This window comes from Mercenaria mercenaria, chromosome 12 (assembly GCF_021730395.1).
Source record: "Mercenaria mercenaria strain notata chromosome 12, MADL_Memer_1, whole genome shotgun sequence".
Lineage (NCBI taxonomy): Eukaryota > Metazoa > Mollusca > Bivalvia > Venerida > Veneridae > Mercenaria > Mercenaria mercenaria.
The window spans coordinates 65,892,341-65,909,293 of NC_069372.1; the positions used below are offsets into that span (position 1 = coordinate 65,892,341).

General features: G+C 34.4%; 1 protein-coding gene across 2 annotated transcripts; it reads right to left on the reverse strand.

The window, feature by feature from the left end:
- Nucleotides 1–308: 308 nt before the first annotated feature.
- LOC123535194 (uncharacterized) lies at nucleotides 309–10,922 on the reverse strand. Of its 2 annotated transcripts, XM_045317757.2 has the most exons (4): nucleotides 10,668–10,922; nucleotides 7,738–8,065; nucleotides 3,000–3,214; nucleotides 309–2,546 (listed from the first exon to the last, which is right to left on the reverse strand). In XM_045317757.2, exons 2-4 carry the CDS (start codon nucleotides 8,057–8,059, stop codon nucleotides 510–512), a joined length of 2,574 nt encoding a protein of 857 aa, XP_045173692.2. In that variant the 5' UTR covers nucleotides 8,060–8,065; nucleotides 10,668–10,922; the 3' UTR covers nucleotides 309–509. The 2 variants fall into 2 exon arrangements, with proteins under 2 accessions (XP_045173692.2, XP_045173693.2); XM_045317758.2 differs by lacking the exon at nucleotides 10,668–10,922 and having other exon boundaries at nucleotides 7,738–8,525.
- Between the last annotated feature and the right edge of the window lie 6,031 nt (nucleotides 10,923–16,953).

Consider the following 16,953-nt stretch of genomic DNA (forward strand, 5'->3'; position numbering starts at 1 on the left):
TGATGAGGTCTCAAGGATATACCAAACTATTCTTCCGCAAGCAAGCTGGATAGCTTTCTTACATTCACTAAGTCTGACGACTTGTTGTACAAGCTCTATTGTTTAACAAGTCAAATCTCGTCTTCAAAGGATAAACATTGTAAAAAAGATAGTCAAAACTGAACATTTCATGAAATCCTTTAAATTGAAATTAAACGAATTTATTTACATTAAAATCAATCAATATATTACGCGTAAGTAAATCTCACAGGCGTTTTCGAACAGACAAACTAATGTTTTCCACGAGAAAAACAAAAAAAAAAAAAAGAGCAATACGGATGGTTTAGTGTCAATAAACTGTTTAAACAAAAGTAAAAGTGAAACACATTGCAGCACACTTTTATCACATTTTAAGAATCAACTATAAAAAAATTTGAAAATCAGCAGTCAAATGTAATACCAAAGCCTTTCAGAATTAAACTTCTCAAAAAATTCTCACAAAAGATTCGTAATTTCTGTGCACTTGAGGTTTACACTCTTCTATAGTAGCCGGGGTGCAGCGCAATCGGAGTATAAGGTTTTAGACACTCGTTTTTCCTGTATAATTCTACACATGCCTTCAGTACACTGCTGTAGTCATCTGTCTGTTTCAATTTACTGTACATGTTTAACAATGTCCTAAATGTACCAATCCGTCTTGGATCTATTCTGTTAGACATTAAAAGTCTCTGCTCAGCTTTTGTATACAATCCATAATGTATCAACCAACTGCCTTCATATTCCAGAATCGTTGCATTCCAGAAGATTCTTATATTGTCCGTTGTATTTGCTAGATCCTTTTCCTTCTGTCTGTCGAACGATCTTTTAAAAACTTTAGAATTTCCAACTTGAAACATTTCGTCATACCCAATGTCAATGAAATTACTGCTAGTTTTTAGAATAAGGAAGTTATATTGTGGAGTTTGTCTTATCTTTAGGTAGAGATATTGCGAATTATAGACTGATATAAAGTCAAAAATATTTGTGAAAGTTGAAAATCCGTTCTTTTCACTGGAGAATAAATCCAAGACAGCAGCACCATTTGTATGGTGAGTTATAGTTTTTCTGTATTCTATATATTCAAAAATGTTTAATGCAAACACTGGAACGTCATGGTGGAGTATGGAGTAAGCCCCGGATGTATGCACAGATCGGTCCATAAAAACACCAGTCACATCTTTCTGCTGGCGGATAAAGTCTAAACATATATTAGTTTCGTGAGAATCTGTGTTTTTACCATAAGTCCATTTTGCTCTGTCTTCAAATTTCATATTAACAAAATTGAAACAATGACTAGACATAAATAAAGCAATAAATAAATAGACAATATAAATAGAATACTGGCATCCATTTTGATTACGTGAAAATCTCGTAGGCAGCGAACATATTGCACATGAAACTGCAATGTACATAAATATGATACCGTTATGCATTAAACGCAATTCCTTGTGACTGTTTAAACTAAATGCTAGCAAAAGGAACATAAATATAATAAAGCTTTGATTCTTAGCTGTTTGACTATGTTTGTTTGATGATGTAAACAAACGATGAGTAATATCAAAAATATCAATCAAAATAATTGTGAAAGACAGTGTCACTATGGGTTCATTCTGATATAGTTTGAGCAGATAAAAGAAGCCGCTGTTTACGCCAAAGATTTCACCAGCAAAACTATTCCGTACGTTAAATTTGTACCACTGATATGGCGAAAAGAACCATCTTTCGTATGTGACATAATCACAGTAGCCACCAATTAAAGAACCAATCACTATACCAAACAAATAATGTTTAAGTAAGCTCACAATTTCTGCGAAATGTTTGAAAATGTGCTGATAAAAGCCAGCTGAAAGTAACAGCGGGATGAAAATAAGGTCCACTCTTATGTAAATGCACAGCGCAAGACCTAATCCTGCCAGCAAATCGAGTAACTTAATCTGCTTCATTTCTCTCCAGCGGCTTGCTTCTTTAATGTATGTCATGTTCCTCTTCATATTATTTGTTTTAGATTGACATGCACCATTTTTTGATTCACAGTAATTATTCGAGTGTTCACTTGGCACTTTTCCTTTTTGGTAGATAATATTTGCGTTTTCGTCATGACTAGAAAACTTCTTATTATGTTCTGGCGTAAACTGAGTTGAAAGAGTGTTTATTTCTTTTGATCCGCCAATATGGCTACAAAATAATGCATCATTTGCATCATCTTCTTTACCGGCTGTTATATCTTGTCCTTTCAAAGCATTCGATGGTTCTTCAGAACTGGAAAGCTCTGATTGTTTCAATTCTTGGACGCCGTGTTTCTCCAAGGATGTCATTAATCTGATTAAAGGAATCAAAACCAGAAAGACGAATGGTGCTAGAAAGCTGTTGATTAAAGTATGTGTTCCAAATATATTCAAGGACAATGAAGAACTAACTAATATAGCAGAAAGACATCCAATGTCCCTGGAATGGTGTAAAATCCGACTAAACTGAAAGACGACCACTGGTAGAAGAGATGTAACTGTCACATGGAATATCTTGACGATCTGCAAAAAATAGAAGGTGAAAAAGTTAATAGAATACAATAAGAAACTATATCTTATACAACATTTTATTTGATGGGTAAGTCAGTACCTTAAATCAAATGTACTATTTGAATTATCCCAGTGCTTTTTGTTATACTCTTTTTGCATTTTTAGAATCACAGACAGACTTTGTTTCTGGCAGCAAATAAGATTGCCACGCCAGAAAAGACGGGACACGTAAACTATTACTGCTGACCAAAAACAATCAAAAGTAGAGACAATTCAAAGGCGAGTTTAAAAAAATTTAGACAGAACTGTAAGTTTAATTTGTGACCGCTTTCACATTATAATGTAAATATATTTTAGTTAACTTTTACAGGTTAAATGTGAAACATGTAAGCATAAGTAAATAGGAAACAAAACTAGAAAGTGTACAAATGCATTAAAAATGGTAATATTGTAAAATGTCCTTACTAAATATGGTGAAGTGTTGATCCCACACATATTAGCTGATATCATTACAACGGAAACAAATTTTGGAAGTATAAAAGATCTTAGACTATACATCCCAAAATGAATTTCTTGTGCATGTGCAGCAGACATTGCTGTAGAGTTCAGGGCATCATCACTTGGCGGGGGCAAATATTCGTAAGGCCGAAAGCCATATCCAAAAACATCTGAATGTGCGACTGAAAAAGTAAATGTCAGGTGTAAAATTGCATTCAAAAAAGTTGTTCATGGTAATGAATCTATCTTTATATCTACTTTGATCCTTCTGTGCAATATCGTTTTCGATTATATAAGTTTCGTCCGTCGTTGTGGACGGTTGTATCGTTTGGTAATATGTCAAGATATCGTGTTAGAATGCATTTCTTTCCGTAAGTTACAAATATAGAACTTAAACAAAATCATATACACATCTAAATGTTTCAAACCGTAGCTATTAAGTATGTTAATCACATGTCGGTTGTTCTACGGCATGCCAAAAGCATACAGCCAGAAAGAGATATTTATATACAATGTGCAATGTGAGTTATGCATTTAAATAATAAGCATTTTCCCGCACTGAGCATCATAAACGACAAACGATGATTGATCTGTCAGCCGGAACGAGACATAGAAACAGAATGTCTAATATGCACATTAATAAATGCACCAAAACAAGACGCACATGCATCGTTTATTCTTTGTAATTTGTATTAGATTAGAATTGATTATATGAATCATGCATCTCTTGAAAGACGAAATCTAAATGAAGTGTGCAGAGGACTAGACCATAATGTCAAAATAATTCAAACAGACTTTACAGTTTCTTATTAACCTTAAATACCTAGAAAGGATATTGCCTTTCGACCTCCCAGAACTTTGTACTAGTATGGGCGTACGTTTTTAATATCAGTATATGATGTTTGCGAAAATATGTGATCATGAAAACATTAGTTGCATGAAAACTTCCTTTGTTGGGTTTATGTAAGTTTTATAGAATAAAAATAAGAGACGGAGACAATTGTTTCATATAGGATTAAGTACTACCAGATACGATGCTGTAGACTCATTTTCTACATACATTGTTACAACAAATGTCATTTTCCTGGGCTAAGTACTTCACATTTGTTTTACCTTTTGATTATCAGAAGTTCAAACAATCGAATCAGTGTTTGTTTTATCGCTTCAACAATCGTCGAAACCTTAAAGTGACACATTTGACACGAGGTTGACCAAGATTTCTGTTGATAAAATATTCAAATCTATTCATCAAACTAGAGACAATTTTACATTGGGCAAATTCGTTTCACTCAACCCGAGGTACGCTGGTCAAGTAAGCGGTAAGAAAAAAAGTTCTCGCCAGTGTTAAAGTAAACGAATGATCCGGCGTACGCCGGCCATGTGAGCTGCAAGTAAAACAAGAGGGCCAAGATGGCCCTAGGTCGCTCACCTAAGAAACACACCATAACAGTGTAAAACATGTTTGACCTAGTGATTTCATGGAAACAAATATTCTGACCAATTTTCATTAAGATTGGACCAAAAAATTGGTCTCTTGTGATAAAACAAGCATTTTCTTAGGTTATGATATGACCTAGTTTTTGACCCTAGATGACCCATATTCAAACTCGACCTAGATTTGATCAAGGCAATCATTCTTACCAAAATTCATGAAGATCAAATGAAAAATACAGCCTCTATCACATACACAAGTTTTTTCTTTGATTTGACCAAGTGACCTAGTTTTTGACCTCAGATGACCCATATTCAAATTCGACCTAGATTTCATTAAGGCAATCGTCCTGACCAAATTTCATAAAAATCAATTGAAAAAAAAAACAGTCTCTATCGCATACACAAGATTTTTCTTTAATTTGACCTAGTGACCTAGTTTTTGACCTCAGATAACCCATATTCAAACTCGACCTAGATTTCATCAAGGAAATCACTCTGACCAAATTTCATGAAGATCAATTGAAAACTACATCCTCTATTGCATACACAATGTTTTTCTTCGATTTGACCTAGTGACCTAGGTTTTAATCCCAGATGACCCATTTTCGAACTCGGCTTAGATTTTATCAAGGTAATCATTCTGGCTAAATTTCATGAAGATCATGTGAAAAATATAGCCTCTATCGCATACAAAAGGTTTTTCCTTGATTTGACCTAGTGACCTAGTTTTTGATCCCAGATGACCCATTTTCGAACTTGGTCTAGATTTCATCAAGGTTATTATTCTGACCAAAATTCATGAAGATCAATTGAAAAATACAGCCTCTATCGCATACACAAGGTTTTTCTTTGATTTGACCTAGTGACCTAGTTTTTGACCCCAGATAACCCATTTTCAAACTCGGCTTAGATTTTATTAAGGCAATCATTCTGACCAATATTCAGTAAGATCAATTGAAAAATACAGCCTCTATCGCATAAACAAGGTTTTTCTTTGATTTGACCTAGTGACCTAGATTTTAACCCGAGATGACCCATTTTCGAACTTAACCTAGATTTCATCAAGGTTATCATTCTGATCAATATTCATGAAGAATAATTGAAAAATACAGCCTCTATCGCATACACAAGGTTTTTCTTTGATTTGACCTAGTAACTAGTTTAACCGAATACCATTTCGAACTCGGCCTAAACTTATCAGGCATCATTTGACCAATATTCATGAAGATCTATTGAAAATACAGCCTCTATCGCATACACAAGGTTTTTCTATGATTTGACCTAGTGACCTAGTTTTTGATCCGAGATAACCCATTTTCGAACTCGGCCTAGATTTTATCAAGGTTATCATTCTGACCAATATTCATGAAGATTAGTTGAAAAATACAGCCTCTATCGCATACACAAGGTTTTTCTTTGATTTGACCTAGTGACCTAGTTTTTGACCCGAGATGACCCATTTTCGAACTCGGCCTAGATTTTATCAAGGTTTTCATTCTGACCAATATTCATGAAGATTAATTGAAATACAGCCTCTATCGCATACACAAGCAAATGTTGACAGACAGACGACAGACGACAGACGCCGGACATCGAGCGATCAGAAAAACTCACCTGAGCATTGCTCAGGTGAGCTAAAAAGTAACAACCTCTAATCTGATATGATTTTCTATTGTGACCTTTTTTCAAAAAAAGTCAGCGATCTTTTCCTGTAGTACGTTTTTACCTTTACTGGTAATAACCACAAATTTCTAAATGTTTATCAGAATATATATCTTAGAAATATATGATATCTCGCAAGACCGGCTAACATGAGCGTACGCCGGATAGACTCGAGCAGTGCCGGGAAGCCTAGCGAATGATCTAAGGAGCTTCCCATTTGGTTTTGAAAATCTTTTTTCTTCTTATGTTTTTTCTTTTCCGTAAATATATCTATCGGACGCACTTCAATCATCCTTTACGAATCCGAATTCGGTTTTTTTTACGAATATTTGCTACAAAATCAAAGACATCTGTGTAAAATGTCGCCATTATTGTATAAAGCAATGTGTTAGTTGAATAGGAAAGCTACAGTGGTTGCCTTAATAGTCATAAGTCACAGCGAAATGTCCGCCAAGTGATACACTTACTGAGTTCATACCTCACATATTTTAAAACCAGAACTACAGTGGTTGAAAATAATGTGAGTGTTAAATAAATGTTTATTTAATAGCCATTTATAGTGTACTAATGGCAATGGAAAGCAAGTCAAATTTCGCTTTGATTGGGCATTTACGATCAGGTACGATGTTTTAACGCGTTCCGATTTCATGTTGATTTATTTTATAAAAGACGGGAGACCTTCTATCGAGTTACACTATGGCGTTTAAAATAACGTAAAAAACAAGATGAATAAAAGGCTATGGTCAGATTTCGCCTTTAGAATATTAAATTATTGAAAACATTAATTATTTCCCTGCTGTCAGATATAGTAGTGTCTTTTTATTCAATTTGCTTTGCAAATCAGAATGACTAATCGATTGCTAACCAAAATGAGAGGCAATGTGTTAAATACCTAATGAGACATTGTTAATTTTCTGGATTCAAAAGCACACTGCTCAAGCGCTTTGACGTATCCGGCTAGAAAGTAATGCATTTTAGACAAATAGCTCTAAAGCTAAGCTGTTCAAGCCAAACAAGGTTTACCAAATATATATTGCATAAAATCATTTTACGTTTTTATTGACATAATTTTGTTATATTTTGCTGACAAACAGCAGTTAAGACATTAATTAATAGATCAACTGTATTTCCTGTTGTTTTTGTTTTTTTTTGGTTAAAGATTTTGGCTAAACATTTTATTAAAACTGGCAGCAATTTATCACTTATACACAGAAAAGGTACAAAGCTGCATTTGAGTAGTATATTAATTCAGCAATTAACACCGCAACTTTGAAAGTACACTGGGGAAGTATTTGCCTTCAGCTGCGTCGAATATATACATGGAGACCACTCGGCAAATGCATTTGTTTAAGATACCTATCTGTCATGTTTTTGTATCGTATAGTGGAATATTGTGGATAATAATACATGTTATAATTACATGCATGTGTATGTGCAAAAGTAACGTACGATCGGTAAAACTTTGTTCTGTGGAAGAAATCCTTGTAGCATAACTTTTTAATTTCAAACTGAAAATTGTAAACAATTTCTTAACCACTATGCATCAGTTATAGATGTTTATATTTTGCATATACAACACATTAAACGTTAAGACGAAAGAAATGCTCACCTTCTATTGTCTGAAATATTTCGTCGGGATGTAATATCCACCAATTCGTCGGCTCCAGTACGTACAAAATCCTCAAAGTTAATGTTAATGGTAACAATATCCATGGCAGCCACTGAGGAAATATATCATCAGAATTTGTTGTAGATCCGTTTTGATTTATGTTTTTATGTACAGATGTTGTTTTCTTTCTTTGTGAATTGATATTTATCAGTTTTATTCCACCAGACTTATGAGACTCCAAGTTTTCCTCCGCCGGTCGTTTCCTGGTGGCATCAACCTGCGTTTGTAACAATCTTTTTTTCTTCGGTCCTCTCCTTCCCATTTTTGTCTAAAATTATATCAATAATGGATTTCTGCTTTATTATTTTAGCATTTCAATTGCCCCGCTCTTCAAACTGATCATACTTTTCCGGTAATTAATGTTTGTATTTTTACAAACAGTTCAATAAATAAATCTTAAACCCAGCGTCCAATTGTTTAGCACTCACCGTCGGTCACTTAGATACGTCTTATTTCGACAAATGGTACCTTAAAATTAATCCAAGAAATACTTGTATTTACATTGTAAATCTTGCATCAAAAACATGCACTTTTAACAAGTTCCAATCTTCGTATATAGCTCTTCATTTTCTATTATATGATAAAACTTTAATGATCGTAAATGAAAGGCGGTTTGAGATAAACTAACACACTACGCATCGATGAGCCGCAAAATAATGTCTGCCTTTTGCCAATGTAATAACAACTTATTTTCCGTGAACCATTTTGTTTGCATTAACAGTATACTGAGCTTGTCTGTTCATCGATCTATAACAAAATTGTCAGTTGAACAGACTATCAAAGCAGTCGATCGATTTCTACACAACTAATGTAAGTGATCCGTCATTTCGTTACAAAGATGTTACATGAACTTTGTTATTTTACACCAAAAGGAAAATTGAAAACAAAATGACTGTATCATTTGAGTGAAATACATAAATCAAGCGATTGAATATTTGAAACTTTTCATTTATACGTTACTAGTTCGTCAATTCGTTTGTTTATGTTGGGTTCAACGTCGCACCGACACAGTTATACGTCATATGGCGACTTTCAAGCTTTAATGGCGGAGGAGGACCCCAGGTGTCCCTCCGTACATTATTTCTTCACAAGCGGGGTATAACTGGGTAGGACAACCGACCTTCCATTTGCCAGCTGGATGATTTGGTTTTCACGTGAACAATTCAACGCCCCGAGTGAGGCTGGAACCCACATCAGTGTGGGGCAAGTGATTTGAAATCAGCGACCACGAAGACCCCCAGTACATTATTATAGAGTTTTAACCCTTCAGGGACTATAACAGGCATTTCAGAGACAATATCCTTTCGCCATTGTCTCAGTAAGGTGTTTTATCAAATTTTGTAACATATACGGACAGTGACAAACTTGTTTGAATGATTATTCTATACTATACTATACCTGTTTGAGGTTTATTTATGTTTTTTGAACAAATGAACATGTGATACTTAATAATATGTTTATTTGTCACGTTTTCCAAACAGATTAGATTCCTTATATTCATTTCAAGCGTAATGGAGGTGGAATGAATTATTTTAATAAAGATTTACAAATGATACTGATCTACAATACAGGCCCTTATTCTCGAAGTTTATATCTAAACCCGATAACTCCGGACCGATGATTTATTTTGTATAGGGAGTCATTTAGTGATTTACTTTGATACATTTGGATAGATCCAAATGATCTCTTCGATATTATCTGATTAAATGAATAGTTTTGTCGCGCAGTATTTGAATACGAAATCACAGTTTTATTAAGAAAGGCCCACCATGTCCTCTTTATTGCACGCACAATTAAAATATCTCAAACGGAACATTGGCTTTATAGCTAAGATATTATGGAAGGCATTAATTAATTATATAAAAAAATGTGTTTCCTATAAAACTGAATACAATAATCTGAAAAGCACGCGTATATTATACAATTTCAGTTATCTTCAGTACAACTGTTATTGGCAAAGGCTACCACATAAGAAATGCATTTCTATCTTTTGCCTAATTGGCTCTACCGAGTAACAACTTCCAAATAATGAAAGGGAATAAGTCACATTAAATATATCATATCTTGTGTTTACAAAATACAAATATAAAAAAGCTTATGCTATGTATATGTATCAACAGTCTTGAAAACCGCCAAGTCAGCTCATGACTACAAATCGATGCCATACAATAGTTCTCTGTCCATCACTGATTCAGAGGAAATAGATATTTACATGTGCCTGGTACGAAATCCAAGATATTTAAATTTTGTACAGATACTACTGAAAAATAGTCTTAAAACCTTTGCCAACGGCGTTGAATTTGCAAATTTGTGCACTTTCCGAAGTCATTATTAATAATATTGATTTACGTTAGGTTTAAAGTTTTATTTAGTTTATACTAATTTGTTTTAGCTCGATTGTGATGAAAGCTTCAAGCTTATTGGAACCACTCTCCAGTCCGCTTCCTGGAAAAACCAGTACTGGTGCCATATGTGTCATATGAAAAGTCATGGTCGTGACCCCAGTGGGGCTCGAACCCATGACCCCCGGATTGAGCGGCAGACACCTTATCCACTAGTTTTATTTGCAACATCAAAGAAAATATTTTGCAAACGATATAAAGTATTTGGTTTCAGTCCATTGTTTGGTAATTATAAAAAGAGGACCAAGCGAAAATATGCACGTTTATCAGATATTACAAAATGCGCTACGAATTTATTTACATTAGTAATTTTAACTTGAAAATAAGCTTCCGATTAATAAGTAGATTGAAAAATTCATAAGCTAACATACAATGTACGTACACACGAGTACTTTGTTCTTGGCTCACTTCTCACGTGCTAACATGTACGATAAGGTATGTAAGGAAATAGACATGAAATTATCTTACCTGTGAAAACGTCACATTATTCCACCAGCATTGTTATATGTACATGTTCATATATTCCAACCTCGTGGATTCCATGTGTATTTATTAGAACTATTGCATCCTGTCTAATTATCAAGGAATAAACACATAAATTTATGATCGTGTCACGGTATGATAATCTTTACTTGGATAAATGAGGCGTGTGAATGCGTCTGGTTCATCAGTAGATCATTAATTTAGTTTAACTGTTTCGTCGTAAAATAACTTAAACGTTTTAAACATTATTGAAAGAGTTGCGACTTTTATAAACGATCTAATATGCTATAAACAATAAATTAAGAACAAAGTAAAGGTACGCGCATATCACCAATATCTATGCATTGTTGCGATATCTATATTTTGATATTTTTGCACGAAATAGATTTCAACACCGATCTTCTGAACTTAGTACAATTTTGTCAAGAATTTTATATTTATACAAAGAATGCTTTCATTTAGACTCGTAAATTTTAAATTGACAAAAAAAAATTCATCAATTGAAATTTAATGAGACACCACTCAGTACTCGAGGCAAAATCAGATAAAATTCTTCGCCTTCATCAATCACAACTAAAACAAATTCACATTATATATCTCGTCAAAGTGCCCCGTACATATAATTATAATATGACTTTTTTTTTTTTTTTTTGATTTTCCAAACAATCAGCGCATTACATGTTATATTTCTTGAACGTTTTACTAAACCTTAAATTGATTGACACTTGCGAAAAGGATTGTTTAATCATGAAACATCCAAGATAAATTTTGATAAGTTTTTTTTATCTAAACGTAGGGCCAATGATATTTAGTCAGCACAAAAATGTTCCTTCCAAACTTCAAAACTACAACTTAAATATCCCTTGTACGATTCTAGAATTGTCCATTATAATTCAAGAGAAGCTGGACATTACTGAAATTCTTAAAATGTGCGGAACGATTCTAGAAAATGGTCCGTACTTTTTATACTGCACAGAACATAAATGTTTCGGGCACGACCGACACCTGATAACGGCATTAGGTAAAAATACCACAGAAGATTTGACAAAAGCCGCATTTAATAGGCCTGTCTGGTGTTTCATTTTTTTCTGAAATTACATGATCACATTGCTTACAGAATAGAAACCTGATTTCCTGTATCTATAATTTTAGTATAGTTATGTAGTGCTGGTATGATCATTTCATACGCCATGAGGAGGCTGGATATCAAATCCTGCTCCTATTTGTGCACATAATCGTATACCGGGGTACATAGTTTTATTTTACGACTTGTAAATTCCGCTTAATTTATTGGTCGACAGGTCGGTAACTGGTCAAAGAAAGGTCCATAGAATGAGAAATGTCTGTAAACAGATCTGAACGAGTAACTATTATTCAAAACAATTAACACCAGCCAGTTATTTCTGGTTTCTATAAACTTGTAATCCAACCAGCAGCCTGTTACATTCTTATAAGCAGTCTAACTGAGATATCAACCATACTGCTCTTCTTTAAATGTGGTCATAAAATAAAAAAACTATTTTTCATTATAAAAAAAATAAGAATGATATAAATTGGACTTCTTACAACATTAGTAGTGCGGTTCGTACCTAGGGTATATTTTGACTACAAAACGTATGTCTCTCATCTTACAAATGTTTGAAACATATTCAAGATTAAAGATAGATCTATATCTGAAAGAGCATATTAAAATTAAAATTGTTATCCTTTTACGACCTCACACATAGGTTGCAAGTTTTCTTTAAATGGGTTCAATTTTGACATATCGCTGTATGAAATCTTCAAAGTACTATATTAGTTTTAATTGTAAGAAATCTCTTCGCTTGAAACATGCTTCCTGTTGCTTCATTTAGCTTTTAAGACGGTATTTAAATTTGACATGATTTGACTCTTCAGTTGGATACACACGTTTAAGATGACGAAATAGTGTCAATACTTTACGTAGGTATGTATTCGGCAGTCGCATTAAATGATAACACGCGTGAAAAAGTACGATCACTTATTCGTCAGAAACAATGTGCACAGGCAAGTTCTAGCTATGCGATCAATTAATAACGTTTATGTAAAATGAATGTGAAATATTTACATTTGCCCTATTCTTTTCCATTGAAAATTATGACGTTCATTTCGTATGAACAGCAAAAGGAAATGCGCGAAATTTACGTCATCGCTGCTGAGTGATAACCGACCGCTGTTTTGACGACGTCCGCATATAGTCAGGGAAAACGTTCCAGTTGTTCCGTGTGGTGAACAGAATGGCCGGGAAGCCGATTTTAATGTTAAATGCTACAAAATATGTGCAATTTATAATATTATCATGTTTTTACAAATGGAAAGGAAGTATAATGTAAATATAAGAAATGAAACTATTTTTTTCGGTGTTCATGCGAAATGAACGACCGAATAGGATCGACAATTTAAACATGAATCGCTCGCGATTCATGAATTTGCCGATCCTGTTCTGTCGTTCATTTCGCATGAACACCGAAAAAATAGTTTCATTTCTTAAATGCAGTGCCGTAGCCATACTGAGGCAAACCGAGGCCGTTGCCTCCGTTAAAATTTGAGGAGCCAGAAAAAAGTAAAAAGTAGGCATGATGAAAAATTCAGTTATAAATGTTAAAGTATATTAATATCAATAGGAATATGTCAGAATATCATTTGCCTCATAACATCATTGAGGCAAGATGAGGCAGAAATCCTAGCAGTCATATTGATAGCCTTGGCACCAGGCCCGGATCCAGGGTTGAGTGACCCCTCTCCCCCCTCCCAAGTTGGCTGAGAATTGACCTATACTCATCAAAGTTGCACCCAATCATTTATTATTAGATTACCTATTATCAAATCTAAACCCAAAAACGCCCCAGAGACCACAATTTCATACCGATATTTCAAAATTTTCCAGGAGAATAGTCCCCTGACCTAACTAATATGAGTGGGGATCCCTCTCCCATACCCCAAATTAGACCAAAAATGCACCTTTTCGTATCTGTATTCCAAAACTTTCAAGGGGAAAATCACCTTCCCCACTAAAATTGTGTGTGTGTGTGTGTGTGGGGGGGGGGGGGGGGGGGGGTTAGTAGAACCCCTCCCATACTTCTAATTTTAGGAGGGAGGGGTGGCCTGACCCCACACCCCGCAACACGAACAGAGACCTCCTCCCATGCCTACCCCATTTCGGACTATAAACTAACAAAGTACTAGTAAACTGATAAATAGCATGTTGTTGTATGTCTGTACTGATTGATTTCTGATTTTATTGCAACGATTGTATCCGACCATGTAAGTCTAGGATAAATCCCTAATTATCCCTGTTATCAATAAAACAATTTTCTTAAAAAACGAAAGTAACTGTTATAAATAGGGCTAAAATAACGATTTTTTTACTGTGATATAACACATTCTGACAGTGCTCCAGAATGCACCGTGAAAAAATTCCGGGGTAGACTCCCCCTCCCCCCACCACCCCAGATTGCCTCGGTTAAAATTTGTGTCCGGCTACGGCACTGAAATGTCACATACATTGTCACCGTTTACATATTTTATTGTTCCATGTATATATTTTTACGATGGATGGCTGCATGTCCCTCCTTCCTATAGACTTGATATGGAAGAAAATGTAATCGTGACCGGCGATGCCAATTACTATTATAAATAGCCATCAATATTAGTGTGACAAGCTTGAAAAACATTATAATGCACATTTAAGCGTTTTAAGAAGTTCCTATTTTACAAATAACTACATCGACATCTATTTATTATTCAAATATTTGTACTGAATATAGCTCGAAGTAAAGAGAAGCCTTTGTTTCCAATATGAGCCGTGCCATGAGAAAACCAACATAGTGGCTTTGTGACCAGCATGGATCCAGACCAGCCTGCGCATCCGCGCAGTCTGGTCAGGATCCATGCTGTTCACTAAAGGTTTCTCTAATTGCAGTAGGCTATAAAACCGAACAGCATGGATCCTGACCAGACTGCGCGGATGCGCAGGCTGGTCTGGATCCATGCTGGTCGCAAAGCCACTATGTTGGTTTTCCCATGGCGCGGCTCATATATTGATGTTTCAACAACTTGAATCGATAATGTCTGGTACTTAACAGTTTTGATAATTTTAGTTCTGTTTAGAGTATATGCCTTCTCAATATTTACAAAAGTGTATGAGTAAATATACATTGCTAGTACAAATACACATGAATAAAGTCAATTGAAATGACATTATTTTATGCCACGTCATTACAACTGTTAAAACGCCGAAACATAGAGTGTAATAAAAACGACTGATGTCGAAAATTAGTATCACTGGAAATGTTTTAGGCTTAAGTGTCCTCTTAGCACAAAGACACACACATTTTGAACGAAATCACAAGAAAAGAACAACAATATAATGGACTAATTTTCTTTTTTGACAATCAGCCACGTTTTTAAATACTTTGCTCCATTGATCTATTAGTGTTTGTCATGAATTTATAAAAGTGTATTAAAAATTTTGTGCCTAACACGATAATCGAGAACTGACATATCTAAATGAGATTGAGCTTGGAAATCCTGAATTGATTCAAATACTATTGACAATGATGGTAATGTTAATATGAGAATTAGGTTATATGATAATGTCAAAATGAAAAATTACAAAAATATGTAACGAAACATATTAAGCGCTGCAATTCAAAGTTAACATTGTTAATTCAACAAATACTAATATGAATATATCAATTGATACGGATCTAGATCACGTTAAATATACCCATAAAGTAATCGGTACTATATGCGAGCCGCACCATGAGAAAATCAACATAGCGCATTTGCGACCAGCCTGGATCCAGACCAGCCTGCGCATCCGCGCAGTCTGGACTGGATCCAACTGGTCGCAAACGCTCATTTTACAAAAAAGCAAACATATCTAATGATTTAATACCCACGGTGTCAACTATGACTAGATTTACAGTATCAGGGACTTCAGTTTGAAACTAACTTTGTCCAATGAATGTTTCCTGTTATGAGAGCAAATGGTGATAGAAATTGCTCTGGTGTCCATGTGTGCACTAAATATTTGTATGTGCATTAAATAGTTATATAAAATCAAGTCAAACAGAGATAATATCAGCTTTTATAGTGGTACGTCACAATAGTTCTGTTCATAATTCCCCTGACAATTGAAAAGCAAACACCCTAAAAGTATGTTTTAAGCAATGTATATTTATTGCGCAAAGTGTTACAATTAGAAAAATGAAAATAATGTTTTCAATCTAACTATTTAATAATTTATGATCAACACTAATTTGACTGACAACCATACTGTTCTTTGATAACAAGCGTATCACAGTACAAACTAATTTATCAAATTTCAAAAATTAACATTAAAGTGATACCACGAGAGAGAAAAGGGATATAGATATACATCTCTAAGAACAATTGGAAACACACCTTAATTTCACCTGTTTGTTAACGTAGTAGCTTCTGCAAACACAAATCGGGGCGGTGAATTCACTAAGTGTGTTATCGTGTACGTACTGGGCAAGTATTTGGTGGACCTCATATTAGGAGAAACTTATGGTCTGAATGAAAAGAGAAAAAAAATGAGACACTGAAATTGAGAAAGACCAAAACGTTAAAGCAGAAATGATCATGTTAAATGAAAAAACTAAAAATTAATAGGTTGCTCTTTCTGTAAAAATGTATCAATTCTATTCAAAAATCGAAAATTTCATGTACCTATTTTGCCAAATTTTGGTTCTGATAACAGTTCTTGGGCTTGTACTGCATGTGAAAACAAGAGTGTTTCCAGGGATATATATTATATATGACAGTCCATACCTACATTACTGCACACAGCTATCAAGGAGGGGGAAAGCAGAATTAACATGTAACCATCTTGATATAATCTTTTCCGCATGGAAGAAACAAATTTTTACTAAGAGTGCGAGAAAATCAGAATAACCTGGCCTATCTAAGACATTACAAAATCGGCGAAATCTATTTCTTGTTGTTATAGGATAAGATGATAAGAAATTGTTTATTATAGTGACATGTAAATTCGTAATCATGTCAACGGTGACAACAAAAATGTAAGGCAACAATGTCAGTGATAATTCCTTTCTCTTCGGAATCGATCAAAGTACAATATATGCCAGATAAAATAAACAGTAAACTGTGCATAAGGATATATATATAAAAGCTATTAAAACGTTTAGCAAAGGACCATTTCAATTATTTATTTTCAGTAATTATTGATAATGGAATCTAGCATTATGCCAATAGTCAAGTGTAA